The 25,692-nt window shown below is 43.1% G+C and overlaps 1 protein-coding gene across 4 annotated transcripts in view; it reads left to right on the forward strand.

Annotated features, from left to right (window-relative positions):
* Positions 1-25,692, forward strand: part of LOC126266851 (vitellogenin receptor-like) — a 294,813-nt gene that overhangs the window by 85,963 nt on the left and 183,158 nt on the right. For 3 of the 4 annotated variants that reach the window (XM_049971452.1, XM_049971456.1, XM_049971455.1), the window contains 4 exons: positions 19,451-19,556; positions 22,085-22,234; positions 22,315-22,428; positions 23,637-23,762. In XM_049971452.1, coding sequence (XP_049827409.1) covers positions 19,451-19,556; positions 22,085-22,234; positions 22,315-22,428; positions 23,637-23,762 — 496 coding nt within the window. Of the gene's footprint in view, positions 1-19,450; positions 19,557-22,084; positions 22,235-22,314; positions 22,429-23,636; positions 23,763-25,692 lie in introns of those variants that run through there. The other variant, XM_049971457.1, reaches the window with a different exon arrangement.

The following is a 25,692-nucleotide window of genomic DNA, read 5'->3' on the forward strand; positions in this document are numbered from 1 at the left end:
TAGAATTTCACTATTTTAGTAGAAAAATTAAGACAGTATTTAATGTGTTTTCTATGTAATGTGTTGGTGTTACATTGTAAAGTGAACATCAGTAGGGTTACGACATTAACATTTTTCCTCGTATGTAGAGATTAGTAGAGAAACTATATGTTGCTTATTTACATGGTGATAACTAGGTCTATGTTTAAAGCCAACAAGCAAGCACGTAATATCACAATGGCACAAAATCAAATAAGTAATGTAATTGCATCCTCAAATAGTGCCACAGTATTTCAACCAAGCATAGTTAGCGAAGTGTCTGTTATGGCTGAGCAACTCGCAGTAATTTCTGCGCTCACATCGGTAACACAAATGATTGCAATATCTGGCATTCATATGTCGGGTGAAATCCAAAGACATACGCAGCAACCAAATAAAAACATGAGTATGACGTTTGTTACAGAAGCACTCAACTAGGGGAGAATTGCCCGCAACTATGCGCGAAACCGAAAGAACTGTGCTGAAACTAAAAGCAATAAATGTCACTTGATGGCCAGTCAAGCATAACTCATCACACAAGAACAGCAATACAAAGAGTTAACAACCAAATATGAAGGTATCTTATATTGTCAAGATAAACTAAATAATAAACTCAAAGAAGTTATCCATGTACAGAACACCATTGCACAGGACGTGACTACAAACAAATGTGAAAACGAGCAATCAATCATTGATCTTACTCGGAGAGTAGACACTCTTAGTTTTCAAGGTAAGAAACAAATAGAGAAACGTTTCAACGAACATAAGTTCGCTTTTTCTAAAGACATAGAGGGAAAGAGGGAACAGGCGAAAGTGCAAAGAGAGACAGTGCGAAATTATGTGGATCAAACATTGGCAGAAACTGTTGCTAACGTACAACTTAACAATGACACTGCACAAGAACCACTTGAATCAGAAATTCAGGAAATTGAACAAAATATAAGAGAAATTTCCTGCTTGGAAGGCAAAGATTGAACTTTAACTCAAAGCATGCCAGCAAGGTTTAGTTAATGCTAGAGTGGCACCTGTTACATGCAGTTTATCAAAAGCAGACATTATTCCTGACAAAATCAGTGAAACTTAATACATGCGACAATACCCATGAATTGGTGAGTATTCACATAATCAACAGGAACCAAATTATCAGGAATATCATCCACCGTAAAATAGTAACCAGAATACACTTGTGACTGAGTGAAGAAAAAATGCTGAAATATTGTCAATATCAGATATTTAACCCCGAAAGAGTCGATCAATCCCATGGTCTTTATCAAGCAATTTAGAGGGATATTGCCATCAATATGGACTGAGCACAAAAAATTATGTACATTGCAGGATTCATTCATGGGGGGATTGATGTGGGTGCCGGAAGCATCCAAATGTTGTAAAGAATATCAGCAATTTGAAAACGCTTTCTTGCACAAATACTGGAATAAGATTATTGTGCCCGTGTGAACTCATCCGGAAAATATCGACAAATTAATTCAAAAGTTCAAAGGATTGAAATACTTACTGAATATTGATCTCAGGAGTTTATTTTGGCAGGTGGCACCAGAAGAAAAATCAAAAAAGTGCACTGTGTTTGTAAATGCAGATAGAAGCTACCATTTTAAGGTTCTACCTTTCAGGCTGAATGTGAGCTCGGGAGTTTTTCTAAATGCTCTAGATTACGCATTGGGACCTGCACTTCGAAGCAGTTTTACTTTGTTTGTGGATGACATGCTCATTACTACGGCCACATGGAAGGAATACGTCGATTTAATGAGGAGAGTATTAAAACATTTCAAGAAAGCAGGCATAACTGCAAATCTGCAGAAGACCCATTTTGCTTGGGATGAAACTAAATTTCTAGGTCATCTTATAAACAAAAAAGAATATTATGGGACTCTGAGAAATTAGTCAATAAAAAATTTTACAGTTCCAACAACTAAAAAGCAATTGAAGGGATTCCTCAGAGTTCCTTCTTTTTCAGGCGCTTCATTTATGACCATTCTATTAATGCAGAACTGCTGTACAGGTTGTTACGAAAAAATACTCTGAGTGTGTGGATGCAACAATGCCAGCATGCATTTGAGCAATAAAACATGCCTTAGTTAATTCGCACACAGTGTGTGATCCAGATATGAGCCAAGAACTCGAATTAGTGGCAGGTGCTTTGGAAATTGGAATTGGTCCCTGCCTCTTCTAAGTAAAAATAATAGATGGCAAAAAAACTTTGTCCCATAGCTTTCACTAGCAGACTTTTAACTGCATGTGAACGAGCATGTACAACTACCGAAAAGGCAGCATTGGCCCTATTCTGGTCATTTCACTATTGCTTATACGGAGCAAAGGCAACAGTATACTGTGACCACAAAGCCTTAAGTTGTTTGCAAACATGTAAGTTATTACATCCAAGATTAGCAAGATGGATGTTCTCACTCAGAGAGTTTCAATTTAAAGTTAGATACATAAGCAGACAAGATAATTACATTGCCGATGTACTGTCAAGAATGCCAGACTGTGATGTGTCAACAATTAACATCAGACAATCCTTCAGAGTTCAAAATTCTATTAATGAATAATAAAAAATACAGAAAACTTTTCTAAGAATGTGTAAACACATGGGAAAATTTCAAAATGAAGATCCTTGTTGGCTTTCAATAAAAGAAGCTTTAGGAAAACATGGAAGCGGAGATCTGAAGTGACTGTACAAAGTTGAGGAGGGTATCTCATTTTTCAGAGGGCACATTGATTCAGATAATTAGGGAGTGTGTATTCCTGAGAAGAATGAGGATGACTTAATTTTGTACACACAAATCACTCGGGAACATTTTGGAGTATTAAAATGTGATCAAAAGATTTAAGCATTTTGCTACATCCCAAATATTTGCGAGAAAGTACACCGGCAGTTAAGGAAATGTAAAATTTGTCGTCTACATCTCCATGGATACCCTGTAAATCACATTTAAGTGCCTGGCAGAGGGTTCATTGAACCACCTTCACAATTCTCATAATTCCAATCTCGTATAGTGCGCGGGAAGAATTAATTCTTTCCCTACGAGCTCTGATTTCCCTTATCTTTGTGATTGTTCCTCCCTACGTAAGTTGGTGTCAACAAAATATTTTCACATTCGGAGGAGAAAGTTGGTGACTGGAATTTTGTGGGAAGATTCGGTCTCAATGAAAAACGCCTTTCATTTAATCATGTCCGTCCCAAATCCTGTATCATTTCTGTGACACTCTCTCCCATATTTCGCGATAATACAAAATGTGCTGCCTTTCTTTTAAATTTCTCGATATACTCAGTCAGTCCTATCTGGTAAGGATCCCACACCATGCAACAGTATTCTAAAAGAGGACAGGCAAGCATAGTGTAGTCAGTCTCCTTAGTAGGTCTGTTACATTTTCTAAGTGTCCTGCCAATGAAACTCAGTCTTTGGTTAGTCTTCCCCGCAACATTTTCTATGTGTTGCTCCAATCTAAATCATTCATAATTGTAGTTCCTAGGTACTTAGTTGAATTTATGGCTTTTAGATTGGACTGATTTATCGTGTAACTGAAGTTTAATGCATTCCTTTTAGCACTCGTGTGGATGATCTCAGATGGGCAAACCAGGAAATTTTTGTGTGATGGATTCCCTACATCCTATTATCCCTACTAAACCACTGTCAATCATTTCTGTCGACGTCTGTGATCCTCACCCGTCATCAAGAGGTGGATGCAAGTATATTGTAGGTTTTCTTAATCTATTCACTAAATATGTCAAACTATACGCCTTAAAATCAGCTGCTGGTTCATCCATAGCCAAGAAACTGGTCAAAGATTATATAGTCAATTTAGGCAAACCGGAGGCTATTCTTTCTGACAATGGGTCAACATTCACTGGATTTCATTGGAGGCAAACACTAAGTAACTGCGGTATAAAACAATCTGACATCAGTGTATGACCCTTCGGCAACCCCCTGCGGGTCAGGGGGTTAGAATAGGCCTGAAATATTACTGCCTGTCGTAAGAGGTGACTAAAAGGAGTCCCTCCCCCTCGAGGGGGTAGTTTGCGCCTGCGTCCGGAGTCGGATGGTTCCACGACTTATATTTGTGGTCATTTTGGTTTCTCACTTATTCCGGTTTCTTCCTTACTTTGTTTGGTTCCTTTCTTTGTCCTTCTCCCTCTCACTGTCTGCCTTACTTTTTACCTTGCCTCCTCCACCTTCCCTCCTCCTCCTTGTCCACCCTCTGGTGTTTCATTTCTCTCCATCTCTCCCTTTTTTTCCTCTTCTTTCCTCCCTACACGTGCCTGAAGCCCGACCCTTGCAATTGCACGCGTAGTCGGTGACGGGGTAACACGTAATTCACTACCCTGGGTATACAAGTAAGGCACGCACGTACCCCCTGGTAAAGGCCAGGCCCATGGAGGGGTGACTGCCTGAGCTGACACCTTCCGACCATGCCAATTGGTCTCTCCATCCGTTTCTTGGGAGGTGTGACCTGAGGTGTACACATTCACCTAAGGCGGGAGTGCCCTGTGAGAGGGTCCTCACAAGGAAGGAGTGCGCCATCGGAGACGCTGGAAATCGTGGGGGATTCCTCCGCAATGCATTTCTCTTCTTTCCCTCTCGACTCCTTCCCAAAAACTGAAACTTGACCAGTGACAACAGTACTACCGCCAGCCACAAAGTTCCTCGTAGTTTCTAGATCTGAGGACGGAAAGGATTTTTCATCTGTCAACCCTTTCGTTATCCAGAAGGGTGTAGATGCCATAGCCAGATCTGTCAAGTCTTGTACCAGGATGCGTAACAGTACCTTATTAGAAACTGAGAGCACCTTTCAGGCACAAAAACTCCTGTGCATGTTCCCTGTCCGGGTGGAGGCTCACCGCACTTAGAATTCCTCGCATGGTTTGGTATATACTAGATCACTCAAACAGATTGACTGAAGAGGAGATTCAGTGTTTCCTCACTGAGCAGGGCGTTACTGCTGTCCATAGGGTCATGAAAAAGATCAACAATGGCCTTGTACCGACCTGGACACTTCACTTGACCTTTGATAACGTTCAGCTGCCATTGCGCATCAAAGCGGGCTACGAGGTTATTTCTGTTCGCCCCTATATCCCGACACCTAAGCGCTGCTACCAGTGCCAGCATTTTAATCGCACTCGCCAGTCTTGTTCCAATGCGGCTAAATGTGTCCCTTGCGGCAGGCATGCCCATGAGGGTGACTGTCCACCTCCGTCTCCTCGTTGTGTGAACTGTCAGGGTGACCATGCAGCGTCCTCCCGCAGCTGTCCCATCTACAAGGACGAACGCTGTATACAGGAAATTCGGATCAAAGAGAAAGTGTCCGCCTCGGCTGATCGCAAGCTTTTTGCTAGTAGGAAGCCTACGCTGCTCCCAGTGGGGAAATACAGTACCGTCGTTGCCTCCCCTCTCCTTGGACTACCATGGAGATATCAGCACAGACATGCGATCTGACCTTTAGCACTGCGGTCGTCCGTTCAGCCAGTGCTAAGATCGCCCGGCCGACGGCTCCTCTTCCTCCCGTCACCCCTCAGACACAAGCACCTTCATCAGCTTCTGCCAAGACTAAGACCCAGAAGTCAGATACAAAGGCCTTCAAGAAGGAACCGCCTCATGAGTACTTCTTATGTACTGTGAACTCCCAGCCATCGACCAGAACTTCGACTAAATGACCTTCCAAGAAGGCTCATAGGAAGCAATGTCTTCCTTCTCCGCCACGGTGCATTTCTTCTCCTGCACCCCCCAGCGGTTGCCGTCATCTGTTTCGCCTGGCCGCACCGCTGGAGGCCGAACATCTGGCCGTTCACCGGCGGAGGAAGCTCCCCCTCCCGGCCATCTTAATAAAATGGCCGACGAACATATTGAACAGGTGGACGATGACTCTCCGCCTATTGGTAGCAGAAGCAGTGCTTGCTTGAAACCAGGCCCTCAGGACCTTCAAGGTGATCCCTTCTTGCTTCTCCTTTTTCTTTTTCTTCTCACGATGGCACTTCATTGGAATATTTGCGGCATTCGCTGCAACTAGAGTACTTATAGTTGCTGGTACGCTTGCACTGTCTGCTCGTCGTAGCTCTCCAGAAAACGAAGCTACGCCCATGCGATCAAATTGACTTGGCACACTATGCGTCTGTGCATTTTGACCTACTCCCTGTGACAGGTATTCCGGCTCATGGAGGGGTTATGTTGCTGGTCCGGGATGATATCTACTATGATCACAAAACATTGCACACCGATCTGCAGGCAGTTGCTGTCTGAATTACTCTCCTCACTTTTACATTTTCCATTTGTACCGTTTACACTCCATCGTCATCTGCCGTTACTAGGGCAGACATGATGCAAATTATTGCTCAGCTACCTGCACCATTTTTGTTAACTGGATACTTCAATGCCCACCATCCTCTTTAGGGCCTCTCCAGCCTCCTGCCCTAGAGGCTCCCTGTTAGCAGACCTTTTCAGCCACCTCAATCTTGTCTGCCTCAATACTGGCACCGCTACTTTTTTTTCGGACACAACTCAAACCTATTCCCATTTAGACCTCTGTATATGTACTACCCAACTTGCACGCCTGTTTGAGTGGTACGCACATTCTGATACGTTTTAGAGTGACCATTACCCTTGTGTTGTCCATCTCCTGCACCATACCCCATCTCCATGCTCAACTAGTTGGAACATCTCCAAAGCAGACTGGGGGCTCATTTCAGGATCAAACCTTCGCAAGCTGCGATAGTCAGGTCGCACACCTCACAGAAGTCATTCTCACTACTGCTGAATATTCCATCCCTCATACTACTACTTCTCCCCTTCGCGTACCGGTCCCCTGATGGAGCGCAGCGTGTTGAGACGCTATACGTGCTCGTCAGCGTGCTTTACACACCTTTAAACGCCATCCTACGATGGCGAATTGTATCAATTGTAAAAGATTACGTGCACAGTGTCATCGTGTTATTAAAGAAAGCCAGTTGGGCTGCTTTCACAAGCTCCTTCAACAGTTCTGTTGTCTGGGGTAGCCTGCGCCGGCTATCTGGCTCTAAGGTCCACTCGCCAGTTTCTGGCTTGACGGTCATGAATGACGTCCTTGTGGCCCCTGAGGCTGTCTCCAATGCCTTCGGCCGCTTTTTCGCAGAGGTTTCTAGCTCCGCTCATTGCCACCCTGCCTTCCTCCCCCGAAACCAGGCAGAGGAGGCAAGGCCACATAAGTTCTGCTCCTCAAATCGTGAAAGTTATAATGCCCTGCGGGAACTCGAAAATGCAATTGCTCGGTCAAGGTTCTCTGCTCCAGGGCCTGATTCTATTCATATTCAGATGCTGTAGAACCTTTCTCCTGCGGGTAAAGGTTTTCTTCTTCGTACTTACAATCACATCTGGATTGAGGGACATGTTCCCGCATGCTGGGGCGAGTCTATTGTTGTCCCAATTCCTAAGCGGGGGAAGGACAATCACTTGCCTTCCACTTATCGACCTATTTCCCTTACAGCTGTGTCTGTAAGGTGATGGGAGTGAATCTTGACGGCTACTTACCAATGTACAATGTGGATTTCATAGGCGCCGCTCTGCTGTTGACCATCTGATTATCTTGTTGACCTTCATTATGAATAACCTCTTGTGGAAGCACCCGACTGCGGCTGTGTTCTTGAATTTGGAGAAGGCTTAAGACACCTGATGGAGGGTGGGCATTCTCTGCACCATGCATACATGGGTCCTTCGTGGTCGCCTCCCTCTTTTTATTCGTGCCTTTTTAATGGATCGACAGTTCAGGGTATGTGTGGGTTCTCTCCTGTCACACCTTTCGCCAGGAGAATGGGGTGCGACAGGGCTCAGTTTTGAGTGTCGCTCTCTTCGCCATAGCGATCAGTCCAATAATGGATTGCCTCTCAGCTGAAGTATCAGGCTCCCTTTTCGTGGACGATTTTACCATCTATTGGAGCGCTTTCTTCAGCGTTCTCTTGACCGTCTTTACTCCTGGAGTGTCGCCAATGGCTTCCCTTTTTCTACCGAGAAGATGGTCTGTGTTAACTTCTGGCACTACAAAGAGTTTCTCCTACCGTCCTTATCACTCGGTCCCGTTGCTCTCCCATTCGTGGAGACAACAAAATTTGTAGGTCTTACATTTGACGGGAAAGTTAGCTGTCCTCCACATGTCATATTTGGCTGCCCGTTGTATGAGTTTCCTAAATTTCCTCTGTGTTCTCAGCGGTATGTGGTGGGGAGCGGATTGAACTGTCCTACTTCACCTATATCAATCAATCGTCCGCTGAAAGCTGGATTATGTGAGCTTCGTATGCTCCTCTGCACGGCCGTCCATCTTACGCCGCCTCAACTCTGTACGACATCGGGGTTTATGTCTTGCGATCGGAGCGTTCTATACCAGTCCCGTCAAGAGTCTTCATGCTGAAGCCCGCGAATTGCCACTAACCTACCGGTGCGATAAACTGCTTTGTCGGTCTGCCTGTCGGCTATTGTCAATGCCCAACCACCTTATCGCTCCTTTTTTGACGACTCACTCGACAGTCAATACTGGTTGTATGTCTCTGCCCTGTTACCCCCTGTAGTTCACTTTCGTCGCCTCCTTCAGCATCTTGATTTTTCACTCTCTGCAACCTTTAGAGTGGGTGAGAGCCAAACGCCACCTTGTCTCCAGGCTCAGGGGAGGAAACAAGGGTACAGTGAAATGGGAACAGAATTCAGATCAGCCACCCGTAGATGACAAAAGAGAGTAACCCAACGTGTCAACAGTTCATCAAGACACAGGAGATTTACAGTGTTGTGTTTCTTATGTGAAAAGTGTTTAAATTTATTTCAAAGGAAATTATTCTGTAAATTTTTCATTTTTTTAGTAAGTGTTATTCAATGAAATTTTTGTTTTGCAAATGAGAAGTACGAGGATGGTAAATCTACCTTGAGGTTATCCTTGGTTTTCCTTTCTGGGGTGTGGCCGAATGGCTAGATTTCCTTTGTGGGGCTTGGCCGAATGGCTAGATTACAAGTTTGAGATGTGACAGAAGCTTTTGAGTGTGATGAAAAGATTCTGATCGCAACTCATGCCATCCTCAACAAAACTAACTAATGCAAGTAAAATGAGATGCAAATAAGCTGCATCTCAATAATTATCAACCAACACAGACTTGTTAACACAATATTGTAGCACATCATGTATATGCACCCAAATGTATAGTTCATGTTCAATTTACAATTGATGGTAACTGGACTAATACAAAAAATGTTACTACAAATATAGTGGACATTAATAGTATACAGCGTCATGAACAATCATCAAAATAATGTTGTGTGAACCCTCATGTTTGTTTTCTCTAAAAACGTTCGTCCACAAGAGGGGCATATATGATGTATCATGTAATGCATTAATGTTGCAGTACGAGAGGGAGAGGAAGAGGCTATCACTCATACATATAAATCTACAACAAAAAATACGAGGTGGTTTGGGAAACATCTAAGGATAAAAGGTTCACTTTAGGCAAAATACAAATAATGTTTGGTAAGTGAAGGTAGCTGAGTGATTTTATACCCCCAAGGGGCTCACCACTCTTCGTCAGGTTCGTGCTTTGCTACCACAGGGCCCCCAACATTTGCAGCTTAACAGGTGACAGGGTAACAAGTAATTCCCAGCCCCAGGTCGACAGGTAGGGTTTGCACACATACCCCTGGTACAGGCCAGGCCTAGGGAGGGGCCGATTGGTCGCTCTGTCAGGTGTTAGGGAGGTGTGACCTGAGGTGTGAACAATCACATAAGGTTGTGAAAGAGTGCACCATTGGAGACGCTGACAATCGTGGGGATTTCCTCGCGATGAGTCAATCATCAGCATCCATAAAACATAAATGTAATGAGGCTACAGATTCAAAGAGCCTTCCTGCTGCACCACAGTTCCTCATGGTCTCACATGCTGAAGACTGTCAGTCATTCACCATGGTAAATCTGTTTCTAACTCAGAAAGGTGTTGATGCAATTGCCAGCCCTGTGAAATCTTGCTTTGGTTTACGGAATGGCACTTTGCTTTTGGAGACTACTTCCGATTATCAAGCACAACTACTGCTAGCTGCCTCAGTTCCCACGGCTACCCTGGTTGTGTTGAGGCCTGTAGAACTTTGACTTGTCCCATGGAGTAATTTACACCAGGCTGCTCGACAGTCTAAGCGAGGCCGAAATTGTCTTACCTCTCTAATCAGATTGTCATTGCCATCCATTGTGTAATGGAAAAAGGTAGATTCCTTCTTAGTGCCCATCCGCACTCTTATTCTCACATTTGATAGTGGTGCTGTCGTCAAAGATCAAAGCAGGCCATGAAATTATCACAGTTCAGCCTTGTTGACACCCAGCAAAATGTGTAACCTGCGGTAGGGATGCACATGAAGGTGATTGTCTACTTCCTTCTAACCGCTGTATCAACACCAATGGCAGTCATGCTGCCTCCTCTCAGGATTCTCTCATGTGTCTTAATGAGAAAAAGTGCCTTACCCAGTCGCTTGCAAGTTGCTGACTAGTAGCTAACCCTGTGTTCTCGTGTCGGCACCTATAGTTCTGTTCTTGTTACCTCTTGCTCCATGAAGGACATGGCCATGCAGACATGCAACCTCTAATTCAGCTCTGAGGTTGTGAAATCGCCCAGTGTCAAGGTAGCATCACCATCCCCCATCCAGCTGTGCAACAACCCATCAAACTCTTGCCACAATGGATGAAGCTACCAGCTACACAACCGGTAGGCCAGAAAGGAGACAGGTACTCCCATGTAGATATCCACCATCCCTCCAGCCAAACACCTGAGTCTTCAGCTAATGGGAATTGCTGAAAGAGGTCCACCAAAGGCAAATTGTCTTCCCCTTCGCCAACTCGAATATCCTCTTCGATGGTGTCACCAAGTGGTGCCTAGCTCGGCCAGCCTCCCGTTGTCAGTGCACATCACCAACCATTCTTCAGCATTGGAATCCACCATCCGACTGAACAAGAAAGCCGTTGCTTCAGTGGACCCCATGGAGCAGGATCCTCCTCCTCATGTGCCCTGTAGTAGCGACTCCAGATCGGCTGTAACTTAGCAGCCGCCAAGTTGACATCCCTACATCTCTTCATCATGACTGTCATCCAATGGAACGTTTGCGGCCTGCGGTCCCACAGAAGATTTTCGGCTGCTTTTACCATCGCAGGATCCACCTGTACTCTGCCTTAAGGAAACAAAAGTGCATTCTCTTGACCGCTTCGAGATTTCACTTTCACTTCACTTACAGATTTGTTTTGATCTTCCCCCTTAGGTCAGCATTCCATCTCATGAGGGTGCCACGCTGCTCATACAGGATAATATTAAAAGTCGACCCATCTTCCTGATCGTCTGTCTTCAAGCTGTTGCAGTTCACCTTTTCATCCCCACCCCTCATTTTTTGCTCGGTGACTTAAATGCACATCATCCCCTTTGGGGTTCTCCCTGGACCTTCTTAACCAACTTAACATCTTCTGCTGTAACACTGGAGCACCCACTTTCCTTTCAGACTCTCGCACACCTATTCCCATTTGGACCTATCCTTTTGCACAGCCCAGCTTGCCCATCGTCTCAAGTGGTCTGTTCCTTCTGACACATACTTGAGCTACCATTTCCCATGTGCCATCTGTTTGCTGACTCCTACCTTACTCACATGCACACCCAAATGGCAGCTTACCAAGGCTGACCGCAGCTTTACTCCTCACTGTGGACTTTCGAAGAACAAGATTTCCCCAGTTGTGATGACAAAGTGAAATATCTCACCAGTGCTGTACTTACTGCTGCAGAACTCTCCATTCTTCGCATTTCTCCTCTACCATGTTGTGTCCCAGTCCATTGGTGGACTAAGGCATGCTGAGAGGCAGTTTGTGGACGGAGACTTACTCTCCGCATTTTTAACCTTCATCCTACAGTGGCAAACTGCATTCATTATAAACAGGTATGTGCAAAGTGTCATTGCATTCTTAGGGATAGCAGACAAGCTAGCTAGATTTCATTCCACTTGTTCCTCTGTCATGTGGGCAAACCTCCGATGGCTTTCTGGGACCAAGATCCATTCCCCAATTTCTGGTCTCACAGTAGTAGATGAAGTTACAGTGGACCCTAGTGCCGTCTCCAACATCTTGGGCCACCATTTAGTGGATGTTTAGAGCTCTTCCCACTATCACCTGTCCTTCCTCCATTAGAAATGAGTGCAGAAGGATCGGTCGATTCCCTCCTTTTCTCCAAATCAGGAGTGCTGCAATTCCGCCTGTGAGGGAGCTAGATCATGCTCTCAGTTCATCCCAATCCTCGGCCCCAGGGCCAGACATCATTCACATTCAGATGTCGCAGCATCTTTCTCTTGTGCGTAAGCACATTGTGCTTAACACGTACAACCTCATCTGGGCAGAGGGCATGTTTACTGGGTGCTGGTGGGAACCCATTCCTAAGCTCGGTAAGGACAAACACCTTCCATTTATGTACTTTCCAATCTCTCTTACCAGCTGCGTTTGCAAGGTGATTGAACATATGATTCGTGCTCGGCTAGTATGGTGGCTAGAGTCTTGCATTTTATTGATGAACGCGCAGTGTAGATTTAAAGTGTAGTGTTCTGCAGTTTACCATCTCATTATTTTGTCCACCAGTGTCATGAATGGTTTTCTGTGGAAATCCCAGACTGTGGCACTGTTTTTCAATTTGCAAAGGCCTTACCTACCGGAGAACTAGTATCCTCTGTACTCATTACATGTGGAGCTTCTGTGGCCACTTGCCCTGTTTCCTTCGGGCATTATTCCGAGATCGATTTTTCAGGGTGTATGTAGGTTCTGCCTTGTTGGACACCTTAATCCAGGAATATGGTGTGCCTCAGGGCTCCGTCCTGAGCGTCATCCTCTTTGCTATTGCCATTAACCCTGTAATGGCCTGTCACCCATCGGTCATCTCTGGCTCATTTTTTGTTGACAATTTTGCTATCTATTGCAGTTCTCAATGGACCCGTCTCACTGAGCGGCATGTTCAGCGGTGTCTTGATCACCTTTACTCCTGGAGCATTGACAGTGGCTTTCTCTTTTGCTCTGACAAAGCAGTCTGTATGAATTCCTGTTGGCACAAGCGGTTTCTACCACTATCTTTACATCTCTCAATGTCCTGTGTGTCCTCAATGGTACTTCTTGGGATGCCGATCGAACCATCTTCCTCCATTTGTACTGGTCCCTTGTCTGTTCGAAACTCGACTATGGGTGCTTTGTTTACGCATCTGCACACACTTCCCTCATACGCTGTCTCAACTGTATCCACCATCATGGCATCCGTTTGGGCACAAGTGCATTTTACACCAGCCTGGCCCCCTACGGGTCTGGGGGTTAGAATAGGCCTGAAGTATCCCTGCCTGTCATAAGAGGCAAGTAAAAGTAGTCTCTCACTTTTCGGCTCTATAAGTTCAGGTTCCATTTTACGGTTTGATCTGCTCGCCAGGCTGCACAGTACTCGAAAAGGAGTGGAAAATCGTGGAGTACGAGAACCTGGACTGGTCCCCTTACCAACAGGCTAAATGTGAATTTGAACAACTACACCCCGGTCGGTTGATGTCCACATTAGTTGCCATTACAAGTACCAGTCGTACCACACTCTGTGCCACAAAAAGTGGGCCCTCTGGGCCTCCAGAGTACATCTGTGCCCTATGTGGTAGGGGAAAAATCTCATTCCATTTATCCCAAAGTACCTACTTTTGGAGCAGCCCCCCCACCCCATGCACATCGGTCCCCTACCCTCAGCCAGAAAAGCAACAGCCTCCTCTGGCTCCTCTTGTGCGGAAGGGCTCCCTTGGGACCCCTCTCTGCCAAGGTCTCGACTAATGCTACAGAAGACACTCGCCAGTGGCTAAAGGAGCCAAAAGCTGCTGGATGAAGAGCTTCACAGTCTTCGCCTGTGCCCTGAAGCTACTTCAGAGAAGTCCTCGCAGCAAGTCCCTAAAGAGGAGTGAGAGGGCAAGCAAACAAAGAAGTCCTTGCACATTGCCCTGGCATGGCTCCTGGGCTAGATCAGATCCACAGTCAGATGATCAAACATCTCTCGTCAGACTACAAGCGACATATCATCTTCAACCAGATCTGGCGCGCGTTGCGTCTTTCCTTCACAATGGCGGGAGGTCAGTCATTCCAGTGCTCAAACCTGGTAAAAACCCACTTGACGTGGATAGCTATAGGCCCATCAGCCTCACCAATGTTCTTTGTAAGCTGTTAGAACGTATGGTAAGTCAGCAGTTGTGTTAGGTCCTGGAGTAACATGGCCTACTGACTCCATGCCAGGGCGCCTTCCACCAGGGTCACTCTGCCATTCATAATCTAGTTTCCCCTTGAGTTTGCCATCCAAACAGCCTTTTTCAAACGCCAACACCTGCCGTCTTTCTTGATTAATGAAACTCTTAAAGAGACAACCTGATGTCATCATATTCTCGCCCCATTATGTGAGCGGGGTCTCTGGGGCCTTCTCCAGATTTTTACCCAAAATTTCCGATCACTCAGTAATTCCCGTGTCAAAGTTGGTGCCCCCATATTCAGGAGAATAGTGTCCTGCAGGGCTCTGTATTGAGTCCATCTCTACTTTTAGTGGCCATTAACAGTCTAGCAGCAGCTATCAGGTAGTCGGTCTTATCTTCTCTGTATGCAGACGACTTCTGCATTTCGTAGTGCTGCTCCAGTACTGGTGTTGCCAAGCGGCACCTTCTGGGAGCCATCCACAAGGGGCAGTTATGGGCTTTAGCCAACAGCTTCCAGTTTTCAGCTGCGAAGTCGTGTGCATTGCAATTCTGTCAGTGTCATACTGTTCATTCTGAACCAGAACTTTACCGTAATGCTGATCCACGTGCTGTAGTGGAGACATATCGATTCGTAGGACTGGTTTTGATGCGCGATTGGCGTGGCTACCTCACCTTTGCCAGCAGAAGCAGACGTGCTGGCAGTACCTCAATGCCCTCCACTGCCTGAGCAACACCAACTGGGATGCAGATCGCTCTATGCTGCTGCAGCTCTACAGAGCCCTAGTTCAATCATGCCTGGACTATGGGAGTTGGTTTATGGTTTGGTGGCACCCTCAGTGTTGTCTCTACTCGACCCAGTGCACCACTGTGGCGTTAGACTGGCAATAGGAGCTTTCAGGACGAGTCCGGTGACCAGAGTCCTGGTGGAGGCCAGAGTCCCTCCATTGAAGGTGAGGCATGCACAACTGCTCGCCAGTTATATTGCACACATTTGTATTTCTCCTGAGCATCCGAATTACTGTTTCCTTTTCCCATCCACAGCATTTGATCTCCTGCATTGGAGGCCCAGGTCAGGGCTTAAGATTGCAGTTAGTGTCCAATCTCTTCGGTCTGTAGTGGCGTCCTTGCCTTTACCACCTATACTTGAGGTCCATGGATGTGTGCACCTAAGCTGAAGCTTCACATGGGCCTTTCACATGGTCCTAAGGACTCGGTTAACCCCACAGCTCTGCTGTAACTTCCTCTCGATTCTTGACATGTACCAGGACCATGAAGTGGTTTACATTGACTACTCAGTGGCTGATGGTCATGTTGGCTTCGCATTTGTTCATGGAGGACATATTGAACAGCACTCCTTGCCAGATGGCAGCAGTGTCTTCACTGTAGAGCTGGCGGCCCTTGAGCACATCCGCTCGTGCCCTGGTGAGTCATTTATCAGTACTGACTGCTTCAGAAGCCTTCAAGCTGTCTACCAGTGATACCCAACCATCCTTTGGTAGTGACTGTCCAGGAGTCCCTCTGTGCCCTGGAATGGTGCAGTCGTTCAGTGGTGTTTGTGTGGAGCCCAGGCCACCTCATAATCCCAGGAAATTAACTTGCCTACAGGCTTATCAAATGGGCTACTTGGAAACTGCTTCTGGAGATCAGTATCCTTTAACTCACCTGCGATCATTATTACGCTGCGAGGTTTTTCAGCTTTGGGAGACAGAATGGCATAATCTCAGTACACACAACAAACTGCATGCCCTCCTTAAGGAGACTATGAATGTGTGGAAGACCTCCATGGGGGCCTCTTGCAGGGACTCTGTGGTTCTCTGCTGGCTCCATGTTGGACATATGTGGCCAACACATGTGTACCTCCTGTCTTGTGGGGACCAACCTTGGTGTCACTATGGCTCACAATGACTGTTGTTCACCTCTTGCTGGACTGCTCACTTTTTGGTGCTCTGCAGCGGGCTTTTAGCCTTCCCAGCGCCCTACCTTCAGTGTTGGATGACAATCTGGTCAACAACAGATTGTTTTACATTTTATTCATGAGGTTTTTTTTTTTATTGTACCATCTAAGGGTGGGCATTTATCCTTCTATCTGAGGTCGCCACCTTCATCCATTTTAACTCTGTTGCACTTTTGTTGTTGTTGTTGTTGTAGTCTTTTCCCACTTGCCTGTCTGGGGGTGAACATTTTAATGTGTTGCAGAGTGGCTGGCTCATCCTCATTGTATTATTGTGATCATCCTACCCAGACTGTAAGCTCTATGGTTTTAATACCTTCTACTTTCCTTGTGGCGTATATTTCCTGTGTTTTTTGTTTGTTCCATTCATTTTCTTTTTAGGTGTAGTGTTGAGTGTTTATGTACCTTGATCCTTGCTGGTGCCAGGAAATGGGATTGACGACCCTGTAGTTTGGTCCCTTTATACACCAAACAAATGAACCAACCAACACCAGCCCGGTTGAGGTGCTGAATTGCCTCTGTCCTACTGCTGTGACTTTCTCCTCAGCAGGTATGCATGCCGTTTGTGTGACATGTGGGGCCCCCATCCTGTGCCTCCTTTGATCGTCAGTATAGGACTTGTCCCTCCTGGAGTCCGCTTTCGACACTTGGTATGGCGGCTTAACTTCTCACTACTTTGGCTTCGTTAAGTGACCCATGTTAATCTGAGCCTTCATTCACTTCCTAAGGACACTACTGGAGCCTCGGTCTATTGCCTTCGGTTTCACACAGCCTTCATGTGGAACTTCCCGATAGTACCTTTGTATACAGTGATGGCTCTCGAATGGAGTGTGGGCTCGGGTTTGCCTTCATTATTGACAACTGTGTCTTTTGATATCAGCTTCCGACACACTCCTCAATATTTGCAGCTGAGCTCTTTGCCTTGTATCATGCCACAGAGTACATCCAACGACACAGACTTTTCAGTTGTGTCCTCTGCTCAGACTCGCTCAGTGCCCTTCAGTGTCTGTGCAATGTACACCGCCCATCCCTTAGTACACCGGGTCCAGGAAAACTGTCACTTGCTTACTCTTGGTGGAGGCAGTGTGATGTTTCTGTGGGTTCCTGGTCATGATGGTCTGCCAGGAAATGAGGCTGCTGATGCTTCTGCCAAGGCTGCAGTCCTAGTACCTCAGCCCGCAAGTACCTATATTCCCTGAGATGATCTCTGTGTTGCCATCTGTCAGGAGGTAGTGTCCCTTTTGGCATCGCCAATGGTCCTCCTTTTACGGAAATAAGCTGTGGCTTATTAAGCCTTTCCCAGCAGCTTGGACGACCTCCTCTCGACCCTGCCACCGGGAGGAGTTTATTTTAACTCGGCTGCGTATTGCACACTGCCTTTGTAGCCATCATCATTTTCGAAGTGGTACTACCCCCCCACCATTGTGCCCAAGTTTTAACTGTCTGCCACTTCCTCATGGAATGCCAATTTTTTAACCATTTATGTTCCTGCTTGCATTTGCTGTCTGATTTATCTACCATTTTAGCGAATGATGTGTGGGCTGTTGACCGTGTTTTACTTTTTATCCACCATAGCAATATGGTGAAGGCTATTTAATTTTTAGTTTGGTCCTTCGTTTCCGTATGGTATCTTTTTTAGCCCTTTTTCCAAGTGCCTGTTTTTAGCTGTCTTCTATTATGTCAATTGGGACTAATGTATAGTCATTTTTTAACTATGCTCTGTCTTCCTGTTCTATATTTTTGACTTGAGTGCGTATGACCTTAGTTGTTTGTTGCACCCTAAAGCAAAAGAAAATCAAACCAACATCTTTACTTCCACCAACACCTCATCTGCTCTTGACGAACTGTAAAATTGCCTCATATTTAATTTTCTTGGCATGTGTATACCTCTTAGTGGCATAGTACTTTTAATTATAAAGCATATAGGAACTAATAGTGTGTGGACTTCAATCTACCCCCGAGGAAATTGGTGGTACAGTCTGTGGGATTGCTTCTGGGCCTAATATTTAGTCTCTTAATGCTAGACACATCCCCAGAGGCTTTGTGTGCAATCTTGTTTAAGTTTGAAGATCTAACGATGCCTTGTTTTCAAAAATATCTTTCTTAAGAGCTCTGAGGACGTATCCAGTGTTAAGATGCAATACTATGTATTTAAACACACCTTATACCATAGCCTAATTCCTGTGTAACTGAAATCACGAAGGACCTATACATGTTCGTGTAGAGAACACAGTATTTTACCTGTACATAATGCTCTAAAATGTGTAACGTGTTCATGAAGTTTAAATTGTGGTAAGAACTTTAATAGAATTTAATATTGCAACATGTATCAGTTTTACCCAAAGTACACAAAACTGATGTTTTTTAATGCTTTCAAATTTGTAACATGTGAAACGCACCTAAATTGTCTTCAGTACAAACCTTGTCATTCTTATCCAATTTTGTGGATCTTGTAATAGTGTCAGAATGGTGATAGTAGTAACTTAGTCTTCATTGGCGTAGTCTTTTCAAAATTATTTTTATTCACTTATTTACATACTGAAGACAAAAGCAATAGTTTATTCTGTATGCCCTAAGTAAGATCACTTAATTGGTAAACTTACAGTAAAGTGAGGAATAGTGTGTACAGACAATTACTTCAGGCATGGCACAAGCCTCTTAAAATACTGAAATTCTCCCCCGTGTGTTTTCTTAACGATATGTCTTTCTGATTAAGACATTAGCACATCCATTAATTCAAGTTACTCACATATTTCATGTAAGGATTCTATAAAAAAAAAAGTGGTACAAATAGTTGGGACAGTAGATAAATAGGTGGAGATAATTGGCTGAAGACCACCTACAATAATTTTACCAAAGTAAGGTTCTAGTGCTTAATTTCAGGAGGCAAGTCTAGTGCTGCTGCTACATACACTAGCTAGATTTGTGAACAAGGATTTCTTTAGTGAGAGGAGAGAGAAGTAAGCTGGAAAGGTCAAAGAAAGTGCTCTTCAGAACCACCTATAATAAGTGAAGGGAGACAAAGGTGTCAAAGTAAGAGGTGGGACATTGGTCAGTGTTTCACCAGTTTGTACAGAGCTAAGCACAGAGAGAAGTAAAAAATCAGGGGGAAGAGCATCTTCTTGGCTAGAATAGTATTCAGTATCTTGTATCTATCCTCCTTGCTTACAAACTGCACAATTCATAGACAAATAAGTTGACTTTCTATTTGCTTGCCAACTGCTAAGTTTGTGTCAGTATTGTTTTCTGATTTGATTTACAGTTGCATTGTGGCAAAGACTTTCTATGCTCCAACCACCACTGCATTCCCAAGGCCTGGGAGTGTGATGGCAACAATGACTGTGGGGATAACAGTGATGAAGTAAACTGTGAGTTCTGAATTTAAATTTATTAAATGCCTTCATGTTAAAAACGTGGGTCCAGACTCACTCTTCAACTCCTATCTGTTTGAGAACCCTTCAGTATAGGAATATTGTGGTGATGTATTCAGCATCAGAACTACGCATCGTTCATTCTTCTACAATATTTTTGCCAGTATATGATGTAAAAATAGTACATGGTCATGATGACATTATTTACTATGTTCTATTTAGACTACTGCTTCACACTAGAAAGCTTTAGACAGACAAATGTTGCCTTACCTATAAAATAAATATAAAAAGAACATAAGAACATATTGATTTGTGCTTCTCAAGTATGTCAGTCCCAGTTGCGTTTTTTAGATGCTGGTAATTTTCATAAATATTTATATATACACACTTCCAATTAAACTCTTTCGTTAACACTAAGTACTAGCAGTTTGAGAGATCTCAGTGGTAGGTGGTCTTCATTAATAGAATGTAAAAGACTAGTTAAATTACTAATATGTATTTTAACATTTCACTCCCTCCCAGCTGACTAAGGCATGTGAACATTCCCTGATACTTTTAGCATTTTGTGCTGTCTTCACAGTGTTCTGTGAAGGTTATGGGAATATGAGCCATAGCAGTTAATGCTATTAACAAATTGATGAATTCATGATGACAGCTCCTAAACCTTGGCCTTTTATAATCTAGACAGATGATTTGCACACTTCCAATGTGCTTCATTGGTGTTTGTCTTTAAACGCACAAATTTAATGGTAGACCATAGTTTTCTACTTCCTTGTAACTTGCATCTAAGATAGATCAGAAAATAATTAGGAATAATTCCTTCAAGTTAGTATATGGTGAGCAAAGGCTTGATTTGAAACCTCTCATGAATTATTTTATTTTATTAAAATTCCTATTGTCAGTCTTGGAGAGGACAGTGAAGTGGTACTACTATAAAACTTCAAACAGCAATACTAAGTTTTTAAAAAATTAAAATTTCCTTTTACCTTAGAATGGACAAATTCAGTAATGTCAAAATTTGGGACAGACAGAATGGCTGGCCAGTACAGAATGGCTGGCCAGTACAGTCTAAATTCCTGGCTCTGTGAGTACACATTTAAGTGGGGAATACTGCTGAGATGGAATTCAGTAGTTTGGTTTTCACACAGGAAATGTCAAAATTTGAAGGTTATTAGTGTCTTCTCCTGTCAGCCTGTCACCCTTTTCTGAGGTAGGGGACTACAGTTCTGAAAGCTGACATGGTTTGTGCCACTAAACATGTTCATTTCTAATACTTACAATTTTACCTCCTAGAGCCAAGTCTTGACAAAGAATTTTGCTTCATTGTAATTTGTTTCAAATTTTCCTTTTGTGTTTGACGGCATTTAAAATCTGTATTTACCTTCATAAGTAACGCTCAAAGAAAACTTAAGCTATGAGGCTCAGCCACATAGAAACAGTCTGGGCCCAAAAAAAGCAGCCATTTATACCAATATTTAGTGTTGCTGGAACATATTTGAGATTTTAAATTTCAGTATACATATAGTAAAACAGCTTAGTTTTCATCTTTTAGCTCTGATTACAGTGTATCAGAGTCCTTATAACAGTGTACTTGTTCTTCAGAAAGTGAAGTGCGTTCTTTTTGTGTGTAATTGGCTTTTGTAGCGAAAAGTCTCAAACATTTTCAGACACAGTGTCTCAATAGCTGGCTGGTGTTGCCGAGCGGTTCTAGACGCTTCATAGCGGTCGCACGTTCGAATCCTGCCTCGGGCATGGATGTGTGTGATGTCCTTAGGTTAGTTAGGTTTAAGTAGTTGTAAGTTTTAGGGGACTGATGACCTGAGATGTTAAGTCCCATGGTTCTCAGAGCCATTTGATTTTGTGGCATTAAACTAAACACCAGCCTGTTGTTTCCTGCTTGTTTGCCATAATACTGTGCAGCTCCTCCAAACAAATGTTGTGCACATTTTGGATGCTGCTTCATCTCAGTTAAGTTTATCAAGAGAGTGGTGTCCCATAAGCATTCCTTGAGTCAGTGTTGTACCTTTCTGGAAGAGTCCTTAAAAATTTTGCTAAATGACAATATTTCTCATTCCAATCAACAGTTGTGGAATTTTCCGAAATTCCTTAACAAATGTGAAATTTTTTTGCAGAATTGTAAAATATAAAAAGCATAAAATTAAAAGCACATATCTCTAGAACACACACGACTCACTTGATCATGAGAGCAGCTCTTAAATTTGCTACTGCCTGCAAGTCTATTTTCTCACCAGGAGGCAAGACCTGCCAATAGATTGCTAATGAGATGTTGTAGACTGTTCTCTTATGAAACCAGTCCAGTTTTAATGGGATGTAGCTCAGACTTAAGGAAATATTGTGGCCTGATAAACACAGGCAGTCTTCAGAACACAGTATTGTGGTCAGTTGTGCTCAGGCTTGGTTGCCGAATTGTTAATGGTACTGTTAGGTAGTAGTTAATTTAAATCCTTGCAGTATTTCCTGCAGTGAAATGATATCACATAAAACTGACAAATGTTAATCTCCAGGTAAGCCAAAATATGTTACTGAGGGCTGCATGTTGAACAAGAACTTATTCGGGTGCCACGACCAGTTGAAATGTGTCGAAATTGCCAAAGTCTGTGATGGAACCCTGCACTGCTTGGATGGTTCGGATGAAGGTCCCATGTGCCAGAAAAGTAAGCTAATACGTAGTGGTAAAATATTTGGACTGTGCTCCCCTCATTTAACAGTTCAGTAGCAGTGTAAAATGTTTCAGGCAAAGCTCTGTGCCTCAACCAGGGCTGCAGCTTCAGATGCCAACCAACACCCAGTGGACCTGTCTGCGTTTGCCCGATGGGCTTCAACCTGGTTAATGAAAAGTACTGCACAGGTAATGTGTAATTGTTTTTTCTCTTATGGTTTAACTTTTCAAACTTCTGTGTTAAGACATTTTTACACTTTTAATATTGTCTTGTCACTAAATTTTATTTTTGTTATTCATAGCTCCTTGAGGTACAGCTCTGTTTTTGAGGCATATACTTTTTGTGTGTCATTTCTGCTTCAGGTTTCAGTTTTACAAGATGTTTGGAAAGTTCAGTGAAAAATAGTATGTGGTATCCTTAGTGCATTGTATGCTAGAAAGTAAAAACAAGTAATATGACACTGAGTAATTTTACTTAATGGAAACAGAAAATGACATTTAATATGTCCTCAAATCTCAAAATCACAAGTAGATAAACTTTAAATCAGTTAAAATATTTGTAAGTGAAAACACAGAAGTTATTCACCAGTGCAGAAGACTAATTATAGGGTTAAATTAAGATACAAAGTAGATGTAGCAGCATGCTCCTGAAGTCTTAAGCCAAAATGGGATTTGTCATGTATAGTGTTGGAACAATTTTTGATAAGGTGGAAATAGTCGTACATTATCAGTGCTTTCCAAATTATATAATCCCCAAATGAAAACCAAAAGATAAATGTAACAAACTTACTTCAGTCAGGAAGCCAAATGCTGCTAAGTTTTTAAATTTGTTTACAATGTGGTGCTACAGGAGAATGCTGAAGATAAGATGGGTAGATCACATAACTAATGAGGAGGTATTGAATAGAATTGGGGAGAAGAGGAGTTCGTGGCACAACTTGACAAGGAGGAGGAACCGGTTGGTAGGACATGTTCTGAGACATCAGGGGATCACAAATTTAGCATTGGAGGGCAGCGTAGAGGGTAAAAATTGTAGAGGGAGACCGAGATGAATACACTAAGCAGATTCAGAAGGATGTAGGTTGCAGTAAGTACTGGCAGATGAAGCAGCTTGCACAGGATAGAGTAGCATGGAGAGCTGCATCAAACCAGTCTCAGGACTGAAGACCACAACAACAACAGACTTCATTCCTAATGTAGTCACATGGAAACATCTTAAGGTTAATTCATAGCTTAACTGCACATGATTAGTATCCTCAGAAGCCAAAGTAACAAAAATTTTAATTGTATAACAAAATTTTTGTGAAGCCTCAAGAGGAAGAAGACTAAAATATTTCTTGGGTTTATATTATCACCAAAATGATGCAGATGTTTGTATTGTCATTAAAATTTTTCAGACATTGATGAGTGCAAGATGTACGGCATATGCTCCCAGAAGTGCAGAAACACACATGGCAGCTATGAGTGTTTCTGTGACCAGGGCTACACTTTGCAAAGTGATAACCACACCTGCACTGTCAATGGTAAGTGCTTGAATAAAATATACATTTTCATTTCTTCTTAAAGTATAGGTCCCATCCGAAATTTTCTCTCATTCTTTGCATTATTATTAATGTCCACTTGTTGCTATAAGTATTTTCTTGTTCACAATTCAGCCCATTTCACTCGCAGAAATTTTCTTCATAGCCACAATTGAAAACATTATGCACTCCACTCTGTCATTGAACCTTAAATCTTACAGAAAGTTGATTTTCCCCTCCTAACTTCTCAAGTACTTGAGATCTTTAATTGTTTAAAGAACTTATCTTCCAGTGATACTCTGAGAAAACTATTTGGTTTGATTTTCTTTGCACCTTACCTTTAAAATTCATTCCGTACTTATTTTTCCACTTCTGATCCTGTCCAGCATAAACTATTTATCTGATTCTGCAAACACAACTAGGTCTCTGTACTCACCTCCATCACTTATATTCCTTTTAATGTTAATCTTCCATCTGTTAATCCAACAATGGTGTTGAAACTTCATAACAGATTAACCGTGTGCTGGACTGAGACCTAACTTGAGACCTCTGCCCTTCAAAAGCAAGTGAAAGAAATGTATTGTAAAGTACTTACGAATTTTATTTACATATCTTAGTGTCAAAAAAAGTAATTTTGATGTCTTGTGGTAAGCAAGCAAAAAAAAATTTTTGTACATCTCTATTTTAAATACCTTCAGTATAACAGCCCTAGGATCACTGCTTGATTACTGAAACAAAAGCGTTCAGTCTCAAATTTGTCAGATCCAAACCTTAGCCGTAGAGTGGCAGTTGCTTGAATTTTAGTGTTTAGATTTTAGAAGACATTAAATATGGTGGGTGGTAAGAGTGCAGCTACTTAGAGATCCAATGTGGGCTGCAATGATCATATGGCAGTAAAATTGGAAGTTATTTTGATGTTAATGTAGAACAGATTTATGCTGGAAAAACATTAGTTCAATTTTTGGCCAGCAGGTGTAAATTTGGAACCAAATGCAAGAATGATGCACACAAAGGTTTCCATTTCTAATGGATTAGGAATGTGATGTAAGCAGAAAAGTCAAACAAGTGAGAAATGCATAACATTGCCACTTGTGCAATTTTTTCTGGGCACCAGAGACCTAAAGATGCAGACCAGTGCCATACCTGGTGGCAAAAATTGGAATTATTTAGTAAAATGAAAATAGGTTTTGCATTACCACATAAAGATATCTACCAAGTTTTGCTGTCATGTGATAATTACTGCCCATACTGGACTCGGGGAGTAGCTGCACTTCTATTATGATCACTTGGTAACTTTGAGTACATTAGATTATCAGTTTGCTCTACCTTACCCTTCTGACAAATTCATTCCTATCACATCTGAAAGAAATACTGTGTGAATATATAAAACAAAAAGTTGCTTGCTGTTATGTAACTGGGGAAATGATCACTTGTAGAAAACCTCTAACTTCATCATTTCCTTAAGAGAGAAGGGAAGTTGCTTCTCACCATATAGCAGAAATGCTGAGTTGCGATAGGCACAATAAAAAGATTCACACAATCATAGCTTTCAGCCATTAAGGCCTTTGTCAGCAGTACACACACACACACACACACACACACACACACACACACACACACACACACACACACCCTTTCAGATTTGCTCTCACCAATATGCCTAACACTCCTGTTTTTGGAATACGTTTCTTTCAAAATACTGTCTGAAGTGTCAGCTTTCATCCGTCACCAGTTACACACACACACACACACACACACACACACACACACACACACAAAAGTGCGGGTCACGGGGTTAGAATAGACCCGAGGTATTCCTGCCTGTCTTAAGAGGTGACTAAAAGGAGTCTCATGTTTCGGCCTTGATGTGATGGTCCCCTTTACGGTTTGACCTCCATTTTTCAAAATTTCCACGAGGTGCAAGCCAATTGAG

This window comes from Schistocerca gregaria, chromosome 4 (genome assembly GCF_023897955.1).
Source record: "Schistocerca gregaria isolate iqSchGreg1 chromosome 4, iqSchGreg1.2, whole genome shotgun sequence".
Taxonomy (NCBI): Eukaryota; Metazoa; Arthropoda; class Insecta; order Orthoptera; family Acrididae; genus Schistocerca; species Schistocerca gregaria.